Here is a 23746-nt window from a genome sequence, read left to right as displayed (position 1 = left end):
TTCACCACGTACATTTCGTGCTTCAAGGGTTCCTTTGGGTTTAATTAGAGATTTCCTTCTGGCTTCTGGTATTGCTCCAGGAATTCCTTCAGTGATTCCTCCAGGGATTTCTGCAGAAAGTCCTTCGCGGATTCTTTCAGGAATTCCTTTAGGGATTCCTCCAAGAATTCCTTCGAAGATTCCTCCAGGAATTTCTACTAGGATTCCTTCAGAGATATCTCCAGGAATTCCCACGGGGATTCTTAAGAATCTCTTCGACGATTTTCCAGGCATTACTTCTGGGACTCCTTCAGGAATTCCTTTGCTGATTTCTCTAGGAATTATTATTTATTATTATTTATTTTTATTATCGAAATTATCAGCCTTCGGCAGGTTTATCTCGTTTCTGTAGGAATTCTTTTGCGCATTCCTCCAGGAATGCCTTAGAGGACTCTTGCAGGCATTCGTTTGGGGATTCCTCCAGGAATTCATTAGACATTTACTCCTGGAATTCTTTCGATAATTCCTCCAGGATTTTTTTGAGGACTCCTTCAGGAATTCCTTAGAGTATGTCTCCAGGAAAGTTTTTGAGGATATGCATCTCCATGAATTCCTTAGTGGATTCCTCCAGGATTTTTCTCGATGATTACTTCAGGAACTCCTGCGGAGATTCTTCCAGGAATTCGTTCGAGGATACTTCTTGGAATTCTTAAGAGAATTCCTCCAGAAATTCCTTTGAGAATTCCTTCAGAAATTCCTTTGAGGATTCTTCTAGGGATTTCTTTGAGAATGTCTCCAGGAATTCCTTTCAGGATTCCTCCAGGGATTTCTTTTATGATTCCTCCAGGAGCAATCCCTGAGGGAATTTCTTGAGGATTCTCTGAGTGAATTTCTACAGAATTCTCTGAGCAAATTTCTCAAGAAATCCCAGACGAAATTCCTTAAGTAACCACTGCGGGCATTCCTTGAGGATGTTGTGAGGTAATTTCTTGAAGAATCCCTGAGGAAATGTCTTCAGGATTCTTTGAGGAAATTTCTTGAGGATCGCTGTCGAAATTTCATCAGTAATCCCTAAGGGAATTCCTTGAAGATTATCTGAGAAAATTTCTTGAGGATCCATTGAAGGAGCTCCTTTAAAGAATCTCTGAACAAATTCCTAGAGTAATCTATGTGGGAATTCCTTGAGGATTCTATAGAGAAATATCTTGAGCGATCCCTGAGGGAATTTCTTGAGGATTCTGTGTGGGAATGTATTGGGTCATCCCTAAGGAAAATAATTGAGGATTCCCTGAAGGAGTTTCTTGAGGGTTCTCAGAGGGAAGTTCCCGAAGAAATTTCTGGAGGAATTCACGAAGAAATTTCTGGAAGGATTTCTGAGGGAATATCTGCAAAATTCCAAGATCAATTTCTCTAGGAATTTCACTGTGGAATTTCTGAAGGTATTTGCGGAAGAATTTCTGGAGGAATTCCCACAAAAACTTCTGGAGGGATTCCTGGAGTAATTTCTGGAAGATTTCCCGGAATAATTTCTAACGGAGTTCCCAGAGGAACTACTGTAAGAATGCCCGGAGGGGTATAGGTTTTGTATAGACAAAAGTCTACGAGGGGGTTGGGGGTCTGAAATGGTTAAAAAATGAGTCTACGTATTTGATGGACAGCACCTTGAGGAATTCCTGGAGGAACTTCTTAAGGATTTCCCAGAGTAATTTCTTGATGAATTTTTGAAGGAATATCTGAATGAATTTATGAAATAATGTCTAGAGAAATTTCTTGAAGAATTCACCGAGGAATTTCCTATGGAATTGCTGAAGGAATTTCTGAAAGAATTCACTTAGAAATTTCTGGTGGAATTCCCGGAGAAATTTCTGGAGAAATTCACTCATGTTTTTCCGCAGGTATTACTAGCGGATTTTCTGGAGGAAATTCCCGAATTAATTTCTTGAAGATTTCCCGGAGTAATTTGTGGAGTAATTATCAGTGGAATTTATTGAGCAATTCTCCATTCAATTCCTGAAGAAATTTCTGAGAGGATGACCGGCAGAATTTGTGGAGGAATACCAGGAAGAATGTCTGGAGGAATTACCGCAGAAATTTCTGGAAGAATACCTGAACGATTTTTTGGAGAAATTCTATGAGGAATTTCTGGAGGAAATGCAGAAAGAATTCCTGGAGAAATTCCCGGAGGAATTTCTGGAAAAAATCCCAATGAAATGTGAGGAGGAATGCATGAAGGAATTTCTGCAGGAATATCCGGAGTAATTTCTGGATGAATTCCTGAAGGAATTTCTGGATGAATTCACTGAGTAATTTTTGGAGAAATTCACAGATGAATTTCTGGAAGCATTACCGGAGTGATTTCTGAATTTATTTCCAGGGGAATTTCTGGATAAATTTACGAAAAAATTTCTGGAAAAATTTCAGGAAGAATTCTTAAATAACTTTCTCGAGGTTTTCCTAGAAGATTGTTTGGAGGAACTTCATGAAGAAATCCCGGAGGAATTTCTGGATTTATGCCAATAAGAATTTCTGGAAGAAGCGCTGGTGGTATTCTGGAGAAAATAACGGACGAATTTCTAAAAGAATTCCGTGAAGCATTTTTTGATTGGAAGAATTTTTTAAGGAATTCCGGAAGAATTCGTAATGGATTCCTAGAGAAGTTCCCGTAGGAATGCGATGATTCCTTGAGGATATTCTGGAGGAATTTCTACGGAAATTTTGACCCACAGAAGAAGTTTCTACTAGAGAAATCTTTTAGAAATTTCGATTTGAAGGAATCCCTGAACTAATCAAAAAGAGAGTTCCCAAAGAGCTCCTGGAGGAACTTCTATAGAAATTTTACAAGAATAATTCAAGGAAATCCCTCGGAGAATAAGTAGAAATTTCGGAATGAATATTGTGTAGATTTCAGGCAAGAATATGTACCCAGAAAACTAACACGAGATTCCCGGGAACATGATCTACCGAAGCAACGGAAAAAAAAATCTGGAAAAGAGCTTCTCGAGGAATCCCGAGTGAAATGTGCTGTGTGCGCAGCCAACGGATGAGGCTGCGCGGCTTCTACTGCTCTTTCTGTTGGCAAAACACCAGCTGCATAGTGCATGTTATCAATCCCGTTCATTCCTGTTAAAAACTTATGTTTGAGATTCAAAATTCTAGGAACATCTGCAAGATTTCAAAAGCAGATTTCTCTTTACGATTTTTGGTGCTTACCAAATGGAATATTAAAATTTAATCTGGATTCTTGAAAATCGGGATTAAATCTCATATTAACTGCGTTGTTGCTTAATAAGAGCACATTAAAGTCCATCATTTATAACATTCATGAGACGATCAAAATAAAAAAAAATATACAAAAAAAAAAGGATGCCGAAACCCGGGATTGAACCGGGGACATTTAGATCTTCAGTCTAACGCTCTCCCAACTGAGCTATTTCGGCCGATGAGAATGGTCTGGCTAATGTTCCATTTCAAGCAAGCTTTTTAACATGAACGTTGAGCGATACCGAAAGCTTTGCGAGCTTTCGGAATTCTGATTTACCGACGCTAGGGTGACCAGTCATATACTTACGGTGCGGGTAAAGATACTCGATGACTAGCTTTGAGATATCGTAAATCAGGAGCAAATTGATCACTTTTTTCACTGTGGTACCTTATTTTGCGTTACACGTTTCAACCTACTTCACTTCCCACACTCACTTACCGTGGTATCCGTCTCGGTATCGGTTTCCTCCTCCAGCAGCTTCGTTTGCCTCAACGCCTCCACAGCTGCCATCAGATGCATCGAATTGTAACTAAGCGCAGGCGATTCTAGTACGTTTCCATTCCGACACAGCTCGTCCCGCTTCTTGATGAAGAACGACTGCAGTTCAATGGAATCCTCAAACACCTGGGAATCGGTTCGGCTCAGCTTCCGCGCTCGCTCCAAACAAGAGAAGATGTCCTCTTGGAACATATCCAATCGCTTGTACAGACCCTTGTCCAGACGACGCTTGATCAGATCCAGCGAAATGCCACGAACCCTAGAATAAACGTTTGAAATTACAGATATGTATCATATTCTGATTCAACCCGACCAGCCATACTTATTCCCTTCCGGAGTCTCATCGTGTTCGGGCAATTCAGCCAACGAATCCGAGTAGCATCGCCCCTCTTCGTCCTGATAGTTGTAAAACGTCGTAAACAATGACAGCAACAGTTCCTGCACAGCTTGCGGAACATCCGGCACGGTTTCATCGCTTCGCAGCGACTGCTTGGTTTGGATGATCAACTGCTGCAGGCAGAGGGCGTCCTTGTAGATCTGCGAGTCCGGTTCGTTGTACTTGCAGGCATTCTCAAACATCAGCATAAAATCTGCCGCCATATCGTCAACGCTTTCGTAGTTTTGCTTGCGCAGCTTCTGCTCGATCCGTTCCAGATCAATCGGGTTCTTGATGATATCGTAATAGTCGGGGTATTCCTGAAAGTTCAAATCATGTGTCAAATAAGTACGACATCTAAAAAACGGTTCACAAGGATTTAGAAAGAATGTAAGTGACATAAATAAGCTAGAGAAACGTTAAAAAAATTTCCCATACCGGGAATCGAACCCGGGCCTTCTGGGTGAAAGCCAGATATCCTAGCCACTAGACCATATGGGAAGGTGAAAGAGCACGTAACACAGAGCGCATTTGAAACGAGCAGCTGGGTATTTTCACCCAGTACACTCATAATCATCGATTATGGGAACAGTGTTGCCAGAACAGAGACGTTAGAAATTCAGCCGGCCAAATATCAGCTATTTTTGGATTTTGCCGAATATTCGTTTGGCCGAATAACAAATGCATTGATACAGATTGATACCGAACACGCTATATTGAGAATTCAGTGAATCGAGCGATATATTGCCGAAGCATTTTAATTGCAAAAAGTTACGTTATCTGTAATGTAAACCTTTTTTAACCCTAAAAGGGATACCATTGGACCCCAGGCGCCTTTCAGAGCTCGTCTTTGAAGGAACACACTCAGCGAGGTGACGAAACTGAGGCCATGAAGGTATCCCTTTTAGGGTTAAGGATGTACGGTTTTAGGTTGTGCAATTTTATGAGTGAACATTCTTTCAACATTTATAGCAAGGTTCTTAACAAAAAAAATCAGCCAAATATCTGACCGACTATTCGGCCGAATACATAGTATTATTCGGTACATCGCTATAAAAAAAAAAATATATATATATATATATATATCCAGAAAGTATTCCAAAACTTCTAATAAAAATTCTCCATGAGTTTTTTTTAGTAATATTATCGAATATTATTCAGTAAATTTAAAAGTTTCCTGGTTAATGTTGCATTTTTATATCATTGTTCATTAGTTAGGATCAAAAATATTCAGAAAACTAAGTTTAAATTCCGTGGAGAAATTCGTAGTAGAATTTCTACTAGAAATCAGAGATAAATTTTCGACACAAGGGGAAACATCTTCTAAACATGTTGATTGCAGAATTTTCCTTGGGGGATATTTTGAAAGATTTTCCAGCAGAATTTCTGGAGGATTGTAAGAAGAGATTTGGAGCTAGTCAGTGATTAGCTCTACGACAAGTTTGGCAAGCTGTCCTAGCCACGGTCTGGGCAGCGGCAGCTGAGGATGGGGAAGGATGATTAGTTGGATGTCTACTTAGGGTCCGTTCATAAATCACGTAGACTTTTTGGGGGAAGGGGGGGAGTCTGCTCAAACACTACGCTTTGGTCTACGTGGTTTATAAACAGTTCCTTGAGAGAGCAGCAGGAACGAACCCACCAAATTTTATGAATCCCAGTACTCTTGAGTCGTAAAAGTTAACGAATCCCGGTATCCCAATAGGAAACAACAAACTCTTGCAATCGCGAATTGTTTTAGGCAACATTACGTGGTATGTTGAATTCTTCACGTAAGAAAATGTATTGTACACCGAAAATCACTTTACAAGCCTTTTCGCATCACCAGCTGATTCTCAATTCGGCCGAACACAAGCCACGCGGAACAAATAGGAAGTGGAACCATCTCGGCAGAGCTTCTATTTTGGACAGTTTTCCGTCAAAGCTCAGTCAATTCGTTCGGTTCAACGACCTATAGTTTTGTACGCCGTGAGATACGGATAATATCTAACTGTGTACAGAAAAACAAGTCAATTAATTTAAAATTAACTGAGCTATACTGCCCCCACTCGCATAAGAGTCCCATATGAAAAGGAAACCCAGCACAGATGGGACTGTTATGCGAGTGGGGGCAGTATAGGTAGAGGAAAAGTGTTAAAAATACCAACCACTGCCCAAGTGGCTCTGCACCGGGAGCGGGACATTTGGCATAACGTCATTTGGCATAAGGTCGTTTGGCATAAGGTCACTTGGTATAAAGACATTTGGCATAACGGTCATTTGGCATAATGGACATTTGGCATAACTGAAATGCACCCTTCTTTATTATGCCCAAGCTTGCTATTTGGTGAAAACATTCGCGAAATGATGCGATTCGCTTTCGACAACGAATACGTTTTCACCCTTCCTCGCTTTATCAAACCAACCGCCCGTACGAATAGCACACGAACCGACTCGACGCTGATCAGCATTGTTGGTTGCTCCTTTTCGTCGTTGAGCTGTTGCGTTCCAGCCAAGCCTGTCTTTTCATCGCTTTCGATGCTTTTCGATCAGCTTATCGCGAAGCATCGTAGGCTGGAAACTTTATTGGTGTGGTGTCGGTACATGCGAATGATGCTTCTGTGTGCGTGTCGAGCGTTCGTGCCATAGCTTCTAAAACCAACCCATTCGGTGTTGTTCGGCTGTTTGGGTGAGCATGTGGCGGCACTGACAGATGTGTGCAAAATCGTTTATGACTTGCATCATGGTCGTTTTGCCACCTCTTTGCTTATGGTCATCGCTGAGCAGTGTACAGTTCAATCGCAAGCGATAAAAATACAATTGATAAGTTGATTGAGCATTCGTGAGGTGATAATTTGCATTATTGATTATGCCAAATGACCGTTATGCCAAATGACTTTATACCAAGTGACCTTATGCCAAACGGCCTTATGCCAAATGACACAGACCCCTGGGTCTGGTACACTCCAAAAATTCTTCACGTCCGATTGACGTGAAAAATCACGTAACCTCCCAATTTTGTTGTTTAAAACCAATTCACATGACTCATGTGAACTTTACTTAGAGTCATGTGACTTTGACGTTGAATTCAGGTCAAAGTTACATGATTTTCCGGTCTGAAAAAAAAAAATAACGAGTGACTCTCCAAATTGAGTGGACAAGATGGCGTCAACGAGAGCGTTTGTCAGTCAGCAAGTAAACAACAGTGTTTTTATTTATCAGCTAAACATAAAAGGGTAAGTTATAAATCGATCCAATTGAATGATAACTATTTTTTTTCTTGTTTGGTTTGTATTTTTTAGGAAATTTGTAAACTGAACAAGCAACCCAGGATGATAATTTCGGCTGCGGTTTCGATAATGGTTTGGCATCGTCGAAGAAGTTTTGTTCATTATGACGAGCGCATCAACTTGAATTTAATTATTTATTTATTTAAATACATAAAAGGAATTGTTTAACAGACTCTCCTTTAATGCTTTTCACTTTTCCGGAACATAAGCTTTAATTATCACTATTGGAATGGAGCGAGAAGCCTAACAGCTTCTGCAGGTTTCACATGAAAATCCGGTAGCATCTACATGAAGTTCAGGTGAACCTAAATCACTCAGCAGTGAGTACCTCCACCTGTGAATCACGTCAATGTTACATGAATAGTGTGGTGGACGAGAACTACATATGTTTTCATGTAAATCTGACGTGAAGAATTTACGGAGTGTACGTTTGGCATAAGGCCGTTTGGCATAAGGACATTTGGCATAAAGGACATTTGGCATAAAGGACGTTTGGCATAAGGGACGTTTAGCATAAAGGACGATTGGCATAAAGAATATGTGGTCGGCGTTAAGTCAAAGGGGACCGATTAACAAAATTGACGAAAATTAGATTTAAAGACATTTGATTAAGAATTACTTTGGCTACTTGGAACATTTATCCGATTTTCTTAATGTTACAATTAACGAGAGTTATAGCACATTTTTCTTTTGATTGAACTGCGAAAATCGATAATAGTGTGCAGTCAGAATGGACCAAATGCTTGATGTCAAGAGAATTGAAAAAATATGTATTGGTTTAAATCCAATAATCAAAATAGTTTATCATCAAAATATAATACGTTTCCAAATCGTATGACTCCCTAACTGCCGGTGGAAGCATAATTGTCCCATGTGCATTTTTGGCAATATTGAGATTTTGCAGCCCATGACCATGTATCGTGGGGTACTATCATATGGGGAAATAAAATTAGGTAGTTTGTTCCGAAAATTGTTGAAAAAATGCATGGCCAATTTGTCACATTCATAAAAGTGGACGCATAAGCGTCACGTTTCATTGGAAATCCTATGGAACTATAAAATCGCTCTAAAACAAAAAATAGTGCTCAAATTAAAAATTGGTTGATGTTAGAACACGATTCAGCACTTATACTCCATAGTTGAGACAATTTACTTTTTTCGAACTTTGGACGCGATTTTCTCGATTGTCTGTTTTTGCACATGGGACATTTATGCGTCCATCGGCAGCTAACGCATTTTCTGATGATTATTGATCAAAAAAGCACGTGAAACTCCATTTTATCATGGTCAATATCGTGTTTTACAGATAATCGTGTTGAAGCATATTGTGGCATTTCGCGTTCAGAGTGGACCATGTGTCTCTAAGAAAAATAGTTGAAATTACCTTATTCTTCGTAATCCTTTCCAAATCAAAATATGTTTGTTTAAAAGCTGTTGGGCATCATATTGAAATGTGCCAATACCCGTTACATGAAGAAATTGATTTTACCGGTTTTTTAAGAATCGTGTACTTGGTTCACTCTGTCTGAACGAATTTTTGAAAAACGCCAGTCCTCTGAATAAATTATTATGAACTGTGTAACTACAATATTTCAAAAACGTACCGAACTGTGAAAATACGTTCAAAAGTTGTTGGCTATTAAATGTTCAAGTTAAGAATTCTTAAATAGCTCAATAATTGATTACCCTTCGTGATATTGAACTGTTGTACTTGGTCCACTCTGACTGAATATAAAAATTGAAAATGGTAATCATCAGTGTAATGACAGAAATATCAAATTTCAAACTTCCTGCTCACATTATACACCACTCCTAAACTGTTGTCCGACTTGTGCATTATTTTTTCATCAAATATGTAAAAACTTGAGTGCGAACTGTAGTTGATTGTAGATTTTCCAATAACCGTTCAGTCAGAGTGGACTAAGTGCAATCAATTACTTAGCAATTTCTCGGTTTCAAGCTTTATTGTACGTTTTTCGCGACCAATACAGAGCGATGCTTTGATGAATAGTTATTAAGATTCATGGCAAAAATTCAAGAACATTTGTTGAAAAACTCAAAACTTATAGAGTTTCAAACTTTAAAGTCGTTTTTCTAGAAATTAAGTAAAAGACACATGGTCCTCTCTGACTTAACGCCGACCATGTGAAATATATTTTCCCTCTGGAGAAAAATTAAAGAACAGCCTTCAAGGAAAAGAAGGCAAACTTGTTGGTGCATTATATTGGAACTCTTATTTTCGGTTATTCCGGTTATTTTGCTTCCATGAATTTGATTTTTTTTTTCGGAAGGGGAATGTTCCTTCTTTTGTATATAGGCTGTTCTTCATCGATGCAAGCAATTTAGATTCCGGTAATGGTTCTTTCCAGTAAATCATCCTTGTCTGCATATTATATCCATAAAAATTAATGCATTATAATGTATTATCCTTCTTTTGCATACTTATCCGTCTTTTACGTTAAGTATGTAGTTCACTTTTTACTGAAATCATTTTATGCCAAACGTCCTTTATGCCAAATGTCCTTTATGCCAAACGTCCTTATGCCAAACGTCCTTATGCCAAACGTACCAGACCCCTAATTTCCAGCATCGTGCGGCGAATGACACCCTCCCCGAGCAGAGTCTAACAACAAAATGATAGCAAATCGAAAGCTCGATTTGTATTCAGCAGCAAACTGATATCACATTTTGCTATCAGATTGTCTTGACTAAATTTGATTACAAATTAAGATTTCGTTTTGCTGCCACATCAAACAATTATAAAAAATAAGTTGTTAAGGTATTTCGAAACTTCTTAGCCAACCTTGTATAATAACTCTAAGAATATACTATTAGTGTAATTATCTTACGGCATATAGAATTCCATATCAATCGAGAAACCCCTATATTTAACGATTTTTCCATTTTTTTTACTGATAGCAAAAACAGTTATCAATTTGCTATCACTGATTGCAGGATTTGTTTTCAACTTGCTGTTACGGGAACATTTTTTTGCTCTCATTTTTGATGTTTTAACCGTTAAAACGACCAAAACGACAACAAGCTGAGTTATCATAACTTGCAATATCACAACATCAAAATTTGTTTTCAAATTGCTGTCAGACTTTGCTCGGGTCCTTATCTGAAACTGGAGAGATTTTTGCTGTTTGTGTCAAAAACTTATTTGAATCCGTCCAATCTGAACAGAGATATTGAATTTTTTCGCGTTTTATAGGGGTAGGCGGGGCAATATGGACACCCTAAGGTTTTTGCCAACTTTACCTGGCAAGATGTAAAAAAAGTTTAGTTTTTTATACATGATCCTTTTAAAGTCTATTTAGCATCTATTGCATAAGAATGCTCACGAAGAAAAATGATTTATCCATTTCAAAAAATGTTTTGAAAAATGTTAGTTTTTCATGACCGTCTTCAAGCATACGGGGCAGAATGGACATGGACACCATGAGACTTTTACGAATTTCGTACATTATCTACACCTATAAAGTCATTTCATTACAAAACAACTATTATGGATGAATAATACGCCGAAGTAGTTCATTTTTGTTCAATTAATTTAAATTCAGGCTGTTTTGGATAAAGCTTCGTTTTTGACAGCATGTACAGCTGTGCCTAGAACAACTATTTTCCACTTCTGTCGTTTTTTGACCAATTTGTTTCACCCTATGTCTACTATAGTGAACATTTAACCGAAAATATACTGAAATCGAAGAATTTGGTTGGTTTGTGATTTAGGTTATATTTTTCCCTTGCCGCTTCTATCAAAAAGGTGAGTGTCCATTTTGCCCCGGCAGCAGAAGATATTTCCAAACTTGATTTTTGATATAATAAAAAAGAAAATATAAGCATGTTAAGCATGTAGATACAGCAAAACTACTTGCATGTGTTCTAGAAATATCAGGTTTTAATTGACCTGCAATAAATTAATCACTAAATCTTATTTTAGATGGTGTGAAAATTATAATTTCCATGCACAAAAAACGGAGGACGCAACTTTTTCGTGTAAAATCAAGTGTAATTTTAATTTCGAATGTTTATTTCCTGAAACTACGTTTTAGACAAATGGACTATATTCTCTATTCATTAAAAGTTCAAAAAAGTTCGCATATTTCAAAATATTGAGGGTGTCCATAATGCCCCGCCTACCCCAACCTATGTTTTCCCATTGTGGGCTGTATCAAATATTCTCCTATAGATTGTACAAGGATATTTTTTTTTAAAGAAGTTATATTTTCGTTGTTTTATAAAACTTTTATAGGACGCTTGATGTTTTCTGGGTCATGTACATCCTGAAATGCATAAGTGCCAAATGAATCTATAAATATTAATTTGTATGTGTCTCAACCAGTCTTTCCACCAGAATGTTCTTGTGAAATTGTTCAAATTGTGATATTAGGTAACATCACTATGATTAACTTAATTTCCAAGAATTGTTTTTACGCCAGTTCACCCACTATGTTATTAACCCTAAAAGGGATACCTTCATGGCCTCAGTTTCGTCACCTCGCTGAGTGTGTTCCATCAAAGACGAGCTCTGAAAGGCGCCTGGGGTCCAATGGACCCCAGGTATCCCTTTTAGGGTTAAGTTCAACAGTTGTTGACTGCATTTCCCACAGATTCTCGTACTTATGCTTCTGGAGACTGTACAAATTTTAGAATTTTGGAAATTCCCGGTGGCTAGCAACAATTCCCGAGGTTTTCCCGACTTTTTCCCGGTGGTTCCGAATTCCCGAGCTTTTCCCGGTTTTCCCGAAATTTCCGACTGGGTGGCCACCCTGTATCCTGAACCATCTTCGCCTCTACGATGTCAGCAGTCAGATTAATGTCCAAGGTTTGCAATCCCTTTATTATCGGATTTGTGTTGATGGTTCATCGATTGTTTTCGCTGAAAACAATCGATGAACCACCAACACATCAACTTGCGGCGATTACCATCCATACCATTATCATCGGATTGTAATACTCCTACTAAGTAGGAGTACTACAATGACAGCTACTACAGCTGTTAAACTATCCTTTCAACATAAGCGATGTCAACCACACCTCGAATCCGAATTCCGACTCAGATTTTGCGATATCGTCGCAGTTCGTCAAAATATTGTGGATTCACTGGCTACTTGTATTCCATCAGTCACTTAAATAGCCGTTCCAAAGTAGCTGTTTTCATATTGAAGTCAATTTAATTGTCAAAATATGAATGTCATTGAGTAGCTGGTGGCAACGAGGACTCGCGCATTCACTAAAAATGTTAAAGCTCATATTTAAGTCCCTCTTTTCATAAAACGGCTACTTAAGTAACCGTAGGAATATAAGTAGCCAGTAAATCCACAATAGTCTTCAACGGATTCAATCTCTTCGAGCTTCAAGAACTTCAGTTTGTCCAACAAACCGAAACGAAGCATCAAACCGTTATCTTCGAATGCTTTCTAATGCTTGTTTTACACCAGAGTTCTTCTTCAAGCTCAGGCAGATCGCAGCAAATGCTCGTTCGCTCATTTCTGGATCTATCTCCTGGTTAATGCTGCTCTAACCAGAATCACGTAATGAAGCAAAAGACAATAGAATTTCCGATCACTTCGTGAAAGATACTTTTGTGCGATATGTACATTGAGGTTTCCATGAATTTGGTTCAATTTTGTGTTTGTGTCATAAAGACAAATTTGTCAAGTCTGGCAACACTGACCATAATCGAAAATAGATGTTGACCAATTTGTCGCTGATGAATCATTTCCAATGCAGTTGCGAAAGCTCGGCATCCAAGACACTAACCCACAGCATTCTACTATACCATCATCATTAGGGCCAGCCAAACAATATCAAGCAAAGTTTAGTTTTAGAAATTAAGAAGAATGTGTTAAAATTGCTATTCCTAAACTAAATTACCTTGTTCTTTTCCAATGTCCAATCCAACATACACACACACGCACACGCACATGAACACGGGCAAAACACGGGCGGTGTGCAACGGAACCGGACATGGAAAGAATGAAAAGAAAAACCAAGAAGAAAAACGAGAAAAGCCAGTGCGTTTTTTCGTTGTTTCAAAAAATGGGTACGATTAAAGGGAGTACTACTAGCTAGGATGTGTACTTACATTCTTCGACGGTAGTTTCATGAAGATGAACGACAGCTGCCGGTTGGCCTTCGGTTCCCGGTACTCGCGGATGGTGTCGTACAGGTGCTTCAGCTTGGACTCCAACGTGTTGAGCTTGTTCTTCGGTTTGGAACTGAAATGGAGGTGAACATTTAGAAACATTTGAACGGGACTACCCCCATTGGTAAAAGGTAGCATCCAGTACTTACGCCGATTTTGGCATGCTGAACCGCTTGCTAATGCCGGAGAATTCCTTCAGCTTATCGTTCAGAGCCTTCTCCAGGGCGTTGGCGTCCTCGTAGATCATCGAGCCCTCCTCGTTGTACTTGCGACAGTTGGAGAACATCAGCCGATAGTCGCCGACGGCATCATCCAGCACGCCATACCGATCGGTCTTGATGTTGTTCTCGATGGTGGTCATGTCGATTGGATGCTGAATAACCTGGTAGTAATCCGGGTACAGTTTCTTCGAGGGTTTCTCGATAAACAGTCCCATCGGTTGACGTCCGTTTACCGTGTACTGCAGAAGGTATTCATGCAGCGAAAGGAGTTTCTTCCGCAGCATGGTCAGGAACGACTGTTGGGCTTTGGCGGATTTGGCAATCGGGGTGCTGGTTGCAGATTGCGGCGGAGACTGCACCATGGACATGGACGACCGTGGGCGCGGGGTCTTCTTTTGAGAGGTGTTTGCTTTCTTTGCTGGTGTGGCGGTGGCGATCGAAGACGAATCGGTATCGTCTTCCTCTTCACTTTCTTCCAAATCGCCCGAGTCGATCAGTTTCTGATTAAGCAGTTTTTGCATTTTGACGGCGTCCTAAAATTAATAAAACGTTTATAATTATTGTCATTGAAGTCAATACTTTCATAATGTGATGGCTTTGAAACCACTAAGTCAAAATACTTAGTGACGACGGAAATGAACCAGCACCCACGCTGAGGGTAGTTAAGGATGCCATTTACCAGCACAAAACCAACAAAGCAGATCACAGCAGAACTGATCAAATATGAAGAATTTTATTATAGAGCACTAATACCGCAGAAGAAAAGATCTAGACTCAAATCCCAATCCCCCAAGGTCCACTCACCTTGTAAATCTTGCTGCTCGGAGGGTTAGCCTTCTTGGCGTTGTCCAACATCACGTACAGATCGGCACTCATGTCGGTCACATTCGCATACAATCCCTTCTTGAGCTTGTTTCGGATCTGACCCATCGAGATGGGTTTCTTGATCATGTTGTAGTACTCCAGATGGAACCGCCGATTCGGGAGCTTCCAGAGAGATTCCCCTAGCGGAGCGCCTACAGCATTGGGATCTATAAGTTTGTCGGTTGTCGTTGAGAGGGGAAAAAAAGGTACGAGCCAAACAAACAAACCGTGATTTTGAGGAAGGGGATAGGGAAATGGGAGGTGCATTTGATTCAAACAGATTAAGAACATGATACATGGAGGAAATGAATGGAAGGATGGGGAAGGAAATGAAAGAAACAAAACCAAAGTTAATAACTCAATTTAAAATTTTGACGAAAGAAGCGCAAAATCTACGAGTTAGAAACATCAAATTCTGTACATTACCATTTGTATTAGCGGTGTTGTATAGTTGGTCAAACAATTGCCAGAGTGGCCCTTCTCCTTCGGTGTCCATGGAATCGTCCAATTCGTCGTCGGAGCTCTCGGCTTCCTCCTTCAGAGCGGCCACCATGGCACTCAAGCTTGTTCCAGTGCGAGCCTTCCGGTTGGCACTTTTCCGCATCCGTCCGGTCTCGATCTCAACCTTCCGGTTCGTGAAAATTCGTTTCAAATTCTTTGCGTCCTTGTAGATCTGCGATCCCGGTTCGTTGAAAGTGCAAGCATTTTTTACCATTTGTAGCAGATCCTTCTCCATGTCATTCAGCGATGAATAAGCATTCGTCTGGATTTTGACCGCAATGCATTTCAAATCAATCGGGTGATCAATTACGTCATAATAATCCGGATAGAGCTTCTTCGAAGGAAGTAACTGAAACATCCGATGTAGTTCTCGGTTCTCGTCCGTTGCCGTCATAACGGCATTAAAAAGTTCTTCGTACGGATCTAGATCATCTCCGTCCGTATCGTCATCTCTATGAGTTGACTTCCGGGGCCTAGTAATCTTCCTCGGTTTGGCCTCTCCCGACTCCTGATCCATGCCTTCCATAAGCTTCTGCTTGTTTGTGTTAAAAACGTCAAACAACTGACAAGCATCCTGATACTCCGGAGTGTCCGGCTTGTAGAATGCCTTGGCATTCTTCACAATCAGCTCAATATCCGTCGTCATGTCATCTACATCTTCGTATGCTTCGGTTTTCAACTTCTGTTGGACCTTCAGCAGATCGATCGGATTGGCCACCACTTCATAGTAGGACGGTTCCTGTCGTCGCTTAGGAGCACGAATGAAGGTATCACATAACGTTGTTCCATCTTCCTTCTTGAACGTGCGAAGTGCATCATACAGATGTTGGCAGATTTCAGCCTAAAAAATTAAAATCGATTAGTACAAACATTCGTCATACTGCAAGGTTGCGACCATTCATTTGCAAAGATTTACATTCATTTGCTATTATCTCAGTTCACAAGCATGCTATCGAAAAACAATGTATGGATGAATTTAATCTTGTAGTTTTATCTGAAAGTTTGTCGAATAACATTGGGGTCGCAAACGTATACCAAAGTCGTGAGCGAGCTGTGAAGGCAACTCTCCACGCGGTGAATGTAAATTTCATTCACGCTGTAGAAAGTTGCCTTCACAGCTCGCTCACGACTTTGGTATACGTTTGCGACCCCAATGTTATTCGGCAAACTTTCAGATAAAACTACAAGAAATTCATCCATACATTGTTTTTCGATAGCATGCTTCTGAACTGAGATAATAGCAAATGAATGGTCGCAACCTTGTCATACTGGTCACCTGACTTACCGGGTCCAACTTCTTCTTCTTCCTGGAACCGGCCGGAACGGGGGACTGCTCCGGTAGGCTATCGTCTTCGCTGTCGTCCTCATCCATAATAGAACTGCTTCGCCTACGTTTACTCATCGTTCTTGAACACCCCCAACGGTTTGTTTACACCTTCACACGATGTTTGGCTAATCTAGTACCACCGCCTTTTCAGCTCTGCGATTTGGCGACGACGGCAGCCGATCCAGCCCCAAAAAAGAATCGTATTTTGTGGGCAAAATCCGACACTCCCAGACTGAATTCCACTTTCTTCCGCTGCCACCTACCTTTATTTACACTTTGACACTATTTTTCACAGTAAATAAGCACTTTTTATACGAAAATTTTACACTTTTCCTGCCCCACACGAGAACCAGACCGATCGAACCAAAAACAAGATGTCAGACAAAGCGTCTTTTCGTCCGGGCGGCGAAACGAACGATGAAAACAAAACGAGTGATGACAGCGAAGCCAGCGCTGTCAGGTACACGCTGCAGCGGAAAAGCCAAAACTATCTGAAATTTACTCAATTTTTATTTCCATCTCCACGCACACGCACTCTAAAAAAAAGTGTCACACAGTCTATTCAAACGATTCAAGCAAAACTCTCTAAAATAAAAATTCTCATTTTTGGTTTACACCCATGCCGCACAGGGACTGTGTTGGAAATACACATTTTTAAAATTGCTCGTACTCTCAGTGAAAAAAACTAACGAAATTCATCAGAATACCTTATGTTATTTTGCTGTAAGTAAAACTTATGGATGCCATAAGAATACCTTATGAAAATTGATCGTGCTTGATATGATAAATATTCAGGCCAAACATGTCTAAAGGTCCTATCTGCAAAAGAGAGGCTCTCTTTGGTTTCCCTCTCTTTCGTTAATATCTCAGCTGTTTATTTGTATTATGATTGTCTCCTTGCATTGAACGATGGTCAAAACAATCGTCTTTTGATTTGTACTGCAAAAGTAGTTGAAAAGTGTACCATTTCATTGCAATAATTGAAAGAGAAAGTGAACAAAGAGAGCCTCTCAAATGCAGATAGGACTTATTGAAATGTTTGGCCTGAATATCATAAGATAGACTCATGAAAAGAACAAAAAAAAAATCCTAAAATTATGCAGAGACTGGATTCGATCCATGAACGTCGGGATCACCGAGCCCGTGTTTTATCCACACGGCTACTAACGCTTGAGAATACCATATTGCTAAACCTGAATAAAAGCCAAGCTGTGAGACGATTCTACGTCATAGAGCGACCTTATGAAATTCATCCGAATCATTATGAATTATTTAAGGCTTTTTACGGCATCATCAGCATCGGCAGCCATGTTGGATATGAGCCTCAAAATTTCTAAGTGATAATTCTCTGCCACCAAAGCGAATATTCGTATGAAAAAGTATCATCCTATATGCTCACTCGCAGTGATTGCGAGGATACTTTTTCTGCTGCTTTGCTGCAGAATTGACAGTTTTTTATCACTTCAAAAATGCGAGGCAAACAATCATTGAAAAGCAAAAAGTTAATGATTCGTTTGAAAACTTAGTGATGCAGTAAGACACCTTAAAGGCCGTTTCATAAGTTGCACCTTATGGAAATCTTAAGTTTATTTGACTGAGTGTACGATCACATTTTTGCAAAATATCAATATTTGTCGGTACACTGAAACCAGCTTTATAGTGGAAATTACTAAAATGGGGGTTGCAAGCAACAGACTCGCACCAACGTTTTTCAACCGAAGTGTCATCATGTTTATTACAAGAAGAAAATTTCATTTAATGTAGTATTTTTTTAACAACATATTTTCAGAATTGCTGTAAAGGTTGTCGTCTCTACTATTGAGTACATTATTCATCAGTTAAATATACAACAGAAGATAGTAATTTTGACTACTTCAGATTTACTGCAGCGTGGTTGTATTTCTGCAGTACTACATTTTTTATTTGAAATGAAACCGTTTTATTATATATTATTTTATTTTATAAACACACATAAATATAAATAGTTCTAAGCAAATAGTAAAATACTTTGCGTACATTGCTTGTACTTGGTACGAGCAGTTTTTGGTTTTCTCCTGTAGATTCAGCACAATGAAGCCCTTCCGCTTCCGAATCAGATCGACTACCGGAGTTTTCAGTAACTGCTCAGTAGAATCAATCCTGAAAATTACACGGCTTTAGTAATAAACATAAACAAACTTGTTTCATGAACAATGTAAGCTTACCGCGAGAGACTAGAAATCCTTATGGTCAGCTCTGAAAATTATGAATCGAAACAATGATAATGATTCTTTAGGGCGTCGTAGTCCAATAACATTCGGTATCAGCATCTAAAACAGAAAAGTAGCAGGCAAAAAACTTGAAATTCTTTTCATAAGAACTATTGACTTACCTTCAATAACCTTCTGATTTGTCGGGAAAATGTCGATCATTACAGCGTTTCACACTGTTTTTTTTTTCACAATCGTTTTTCAAACAAAAAGTATTTTTATCTTAAAACAATTCACTCCGAAAACAAAAAAAAAGTATTTTCCTGTCAACAAACACCTGATCTCAACCTTAACAGTAAAATTGTCCACAACATAACTTCGGTTGCATTTTCTTGATATAATATATTCAAAACTACTACAGCCATGGTAAAATCGAGAGTGTAACATCATTGAACTATGTCTTTTTGGTATTTTTACCACGAGGATAGTAGTTTATACTATGAAAAGTGCTCGTGCTAAGTAGGTATTTTGAAACTGCTGAGTGGTTAATTTTGCCACAGAATCGCGATGAAAAATACTTTAAAAGCAACAATTTTCCAGTCAAATTCACTGGCTTTATGGTACATTTAACCAAATTTTATGCTTGTGAATTCAACCATGCGTTTCTCGTTAAGATAACAATGAAATTGATTTCAGTGTATTTGAACACTCAGAAAAAAATCTATACTAAATAGTATACATCCCACACTATTTCACTATTCGCCTGGTTGACCCCAAGCTGCAGATCATACTGGCTCAGTATAACTTTGACTTACACGTAATCCAGTATAAGATTGATATACCTAGACTAGTTTAACTCTGAATTAATGTTATTTTGCGTAGAAATTGTTCTTGTTTTTATTTTTGTAATAACCTAACCAAAATAAAACAAAATTAAAGATTAGGACCAATAATTTATTCATTCGTATTTAAAACAACACAGATGCTTGGAGATGGCCAACAGCACAAATAAAAATCGATCTTACTGGTTCATCACTATCATCCAATCGTGCTCCGAGTAATGGACCTGTACTTCCATCCAGAATAAGATTCTGGCACTTGACGGGCAAACAGTACCAACAGTCGGTGGAAATACAGTGACGATTCGCTCGTTGAGAGCTCGTTAGATGGGCTGTCTCGATGGTTGAATGTTCACTGGTTGGGGCAAAACCCAACTAAAAAGCACTGTCAATGTCAAAATAGATGTCAAAACGAGTTTGACGTCTGACCGCCGTCGCATCACAGCTCCTGTATACAGAACGTTTGCGCAAGTATGCGAGTGCTTCGTGACGTATTGCTCGTCACTTGCGTGTGTCTAGAGCATTTTGATCAGTTGTCAGTTGCCCCAACGAACGAACACGATTCGCTAATCAGGGCGCAGTCGTGACCCAACCAGCGAATCCGGACTGTAGTACTCACACGGTTCCAAAAATCTTCCACTATGCTGTCCAGATTGTCACACTTCAGCACGGATCCGCTGGTTGCGCACTTTCCACAACCTGGTTTGCGGGATTAAATTACCGGAACAGGCCGGATCATGCACAAATACGATTTCGATGCAGAGATTCCATTGTAGTTTCTGAAACGAAGTTCAATGTTCTTAAAATTTGTTCAACCGGAAATGAGAAACCAACTTACCGTCAATCCGTTAATGGGTTTAAAGCTGGCAGGAACATTCCGTTTTTTTTTGTAGATTATCCGGGGACCAAAAAACGCGCAAATAACACAACTGACATGGCCGATTTGTTTTTGAATACAATGAGAAAACTTACCCAGTATAAATCTGATTAAGTTTAGGTTTTAATTTAGAAAAGTATATTTGTTATACTACGCCTAGTGTAAATTATTTATCAAAATGATAAAAACGGTTAAAATTTAAACTTACTACGATTTGGGTTCATTCACAAATGTCATAACGCTAAAATTGGTCGCTTTCAACAGCCACCCACCCTTTCGTAACACTGTTTATATGGGGAAAATTTTATTTTGTTCGAGCTGTAACACCATGAAGGACACCCACCCACCCCCTCCAGCGTTATGACATTTGTGAACAAGCCCTGTAATGATTTTGAGTGAAGGTGGTTTATAAACCCAGTGAGGTTGCCATGTCGAAATTATTGCAAAATACATGCTCATGTGAGCGTACGAGCAATTTTTAAAAAAATGTGTGTTTCCAACACAGTCATGTGCGGCATGGATGTTTACTAAAAATGTGCAGGCCGAACACATTTTTGAGCGTAGCTGTTTTTGCGTGAATATTTAGTGATACACCCGATTCTTTTTTTTGCACGGGTCTGGTTTTTGCTATAACTCAGCCAATTTTCAACCGATTCTTATGACGTTTTGTACAGATGTAGGCACGATTAGTACTATCTGTGTACAAAATTTCAGGAGAATCGGTTAAAAGTTGACTGAGTTATAGCAAAAACAAGACCCGTGCAAAAAAAAAAGAAGCGGGTGTAGTGCAGCGTCCTACAGGTCCAGAGAGATTCCAAAGATGATCTAGGACCTCCAAGAACTTCCATGAGTAAAGACCTGAATATCTACAAGCGTTATCAATGGTTTGTTGTCACATTACTAATAGAGTGTAGCGTCATATAGGCCCAGGAAGCACAGTTCTTCAGAGAAATAATTTCCAAAGATGATCTAAGACCTCCTCCACGAGTAAAGGCCTTAAGATCTACAAGCGTAATCAATGGATTGTTGTTACATTTCTAATACGTTGTAACATTCTGCAGGTCCATGAACAATTTTTTTGTAAGGACCTAATTCCCATAGATGTTCTAGGTCCTCCAAGAACTTCCACGAGTAAAAACCTGAAGAACTACAACCGTTATTAAGGTGAATACATGACGAAGGCACAGCCAAAATTTTCAAAAGCACAAATCTGGAGAACCATTGGATGGTTGGCTCTGAAAAGTTGATCGATTGGTAACCACCAGCGGGTAACCAATCGATCAACTTTTCAGCGCAAACCGACACATGGTTCTTCAGATTTGTGCTCTTGAAAATTCGGGCTGTGGCTTCGTCATATCTTCTCCTTAATGATTTGTTGCCACACTACTGATACAGTGTAGCGTCCTACAGGTCCAGGGAGCATAGTTCTGTAGAGAAATAATTTCCAAAGATGAACTAGGACCTCCAAGAACTTCCACAAGTAAAGACCTTATTATTTATAAGCGCAATCAATGGAAGTTCCCAAGAACTTCCGCGAGTATAGACCTGAAGATCTACGAGCGTTATCAATGGTTTGTTGTTACATTACTGATACAATATTGCGTCCTTAAGGTCCAGGGAGCATAGTTTTGTTGAGAAATAATTGTCAAATATCTTCTAGATACTCCAAGAACTTCCATGAGTAAAAGCCTTAAGATCTACAAGCATAATCAATGGATTATTGTTACACTACTTATACGGTGCAAGATCACGGATTCCCGGATAAACTGATACGATTGATCAAGGCGACGATGGATCGAGTGATGTGCGTAGTTCGAGTATCAGGGACACTCTCGAGTCCCTTCGAATCTCGCAGAGGGTTACGGCAAGGTGATGGTCTTTCGTGCTTGCTATTCAATATTGCGTTGGAAGGTGTAATAAGGGGGTGGGAAGAATTCGTATACTTGGGCTCACTGGTGACCGTCGACAACGACACCAGCAGAGAAATTCAGAGGCGCATTGTGGCAGGAAATCGTACTTACTTTGGACTCTACGATCGAATAAAGTTCGCCGTAACACGAAGTTAACTATCTACAAAACGCTGATTAGACCGGTCGTCCTCTATGGGCACGAAACATGGACCCTACGTGCAGAGGATCACCGCGCCCTTGGAGTTTTCGAACGAAAGGTGTTGCGTACCATCTACGGCGGAGTGCAGATTGAAAACGGGACTTGGAGAAGGCGAATGAACCACGAGCTACATCAGCTGCTGAGAGAACTAACCATCGTCCATACCGCGAAACCCGACTAAAATGGTTCTCGAGAGTCATCCGACCGGTACAAGAAGACGTGGAGCGCAGCGAGCTAGGTGGGTCGACCAAGTGGAGGACGATCTGCGGACCCTACGCAGAGTGCGGAACTGGAGACAAACAGCCATGGACCGAGTGGAATGGAGGCGGCTACTATGTACAGCAGAGTCCACCCGGCTTTAGCCTGATCGGTAAGGTAAGTACGGTGCAAGATCTTACAAGACCATGGAGCATTGAGCTGAAGAGAACAAATCTCCAAAGATATTATAAGCCCTCTAAGAACTTCCGCGAGTATAGGCTTTAAGATCTACAAGGGCAATATATGGATTGTCATTATATTATTGATGCTGTGCAACATCCTACAGGTCCACGGAGAATTGTTGCGTTATGAACTAATTTCCAAAGATGTTCTATGTTTCCCAAGAACTTCCGTGAAAAAGCCCTTAGGATCTCTAAGCGTAATCAATGAATTGTTGTTTCATTACTGATGCGGTGCAACATCCTTGAGGTTTACCGTTTGTGAACTGCGACGGCGATAGCTATGAACTTTGGTCAACTTCGGACTTATCTTTGAGTTCTCGCATTGGTAAAGAATTCAAAAGAGAGATGATTGGGTAATTTCTGTTTGGGTTTGGTCGCTAGGAAACATAAATGTTGCTGACTGATAAGTTAATTTTATCGATTACAGGTATACCTCGATTTAGTGGACCCTCGATTTTATGTACTTCGATTTTATGTACATTTTACCTCGATTTTATGTACATTTTTTTAAAGGTATTTTTTTAACTATTGAATCAGTTTAAAACTTGCAATTTATTACATGATGACTTATAAACCAGGGGTTTTCAGCCTTTAACACGCGGAGCACTTCATATCAATAAATTGTTTTGTAGAGTACCCATATTAGCGCCAATGCATACCTCATGACATACTATATATTTACTGTAATCTATATATTTACTGTAATCTCATACTTCCCTTTCTGACTTATTTTTTTTTAAAATAAATATCCCTTGCTTTGTCGATGATCGCGATATGGAGTGATTTTCTGGCAATATTTTTTATAGATCCCTTAGCAATGACAACATTTTTGACGGATGCATGCAAA

At 39.6% G+C, this 23746-nt stretch overlaps 1 protein-coding gene, 1 long non-coding RNA gene and 2 other non-coding genes across 10 annotated transcripts in view; all 4 read right to left on the bottom strand.

Annotated features, from left to right (window-relative positions):
* Nucleotides 1–16844, bottom strand: part of LOC109409544 (protein polybromo-1) — a 33380-nt gene extending 16536 nt beyond the window's left edge. For 4 of the 7 annotated variants that reach the window (XM_062857346.1, XM_062857351.1, XM_062857350.1 and 1 more), the window contains exons 1-7: nucleotides 16404–16843; nucleotides 15044–15959; nucleotides 14558–14784; nucleotides 13682–14286; nucleotides 13473–13605; nucleotides 4062–4435; nucleotides 3680–3998 (exon numbers count right to left, since the gene is read on the bottom strand). In XM_062857346.1, coding sequence (XP_062713330.1) covers nucleotides 3680–3998; nucleotides 4062–4435; nucleotides 13473–13605; nucleotides 13682–14286; nucleotides 14558–14784; nucleotides 15044–15959; nucleotides 16404–16520 — 2691 coding nt within the window. In that variant the 5' untranslated portion in view covers nucleotides 16521–16843. Of the gene's footprint in view, nucleotides 1–3679; nucleotides 3999–4061; nucleotides 4436–13472; nucleotides 13606–13681; nucleotides 14287–14557; nucleotides 14785–15043; nucleotides 15960–16403 lie in introns of all 7 variants that reach the window. The other 3 variants (XM_062857347.1, XM_062857349.1, XM_062857348.1) reach the window with 3 other exon arrangements.
* Nucleotides 1–23746, bottom strand: part of LOC134290253 (uncharacterized) — a 145406-nt gene that overhangs the window by 31171 nt on the left and 90489 nt on the right. The gene's annotated exons all lie outside the window — the stretch shown is intronic.
* Nucleotides 3344–3416, bottom strand: Trnaf-gaa (transfer RNA phenylalanine (anticodon GAA)). The gene has a single exon. It is a non-coding gene; the product is annotated as a tRNA-Phe (tRNA).
* On the bottom strand, nucleotides 4545–4616 carry Trnae-uuc (transfer RNA glutamic acid (anticodon UUC)). The gene has a single exon. It is a non-coding gene; the product is annotated as a tRNA-Glu (tRNA).

The sequence above is a fragment of the Aedes albopictus genome, chromosome 3 (assembly GCF_035046485.1).
Source record: "Aedes albopictus strain Foshan chromosome 3, AalbF5, whole genome shotgun sequence".
NCBI classification, from domain to species: domain Eukaryota; kingdom Metazoa; phylum Arthropoda; class Insecta; order Diptera; family Culicidae; genus Aedes; species Aedes albopictus.
This window is presented reverse-complemented; position numbering and strand designations above follow the sequence as displayed.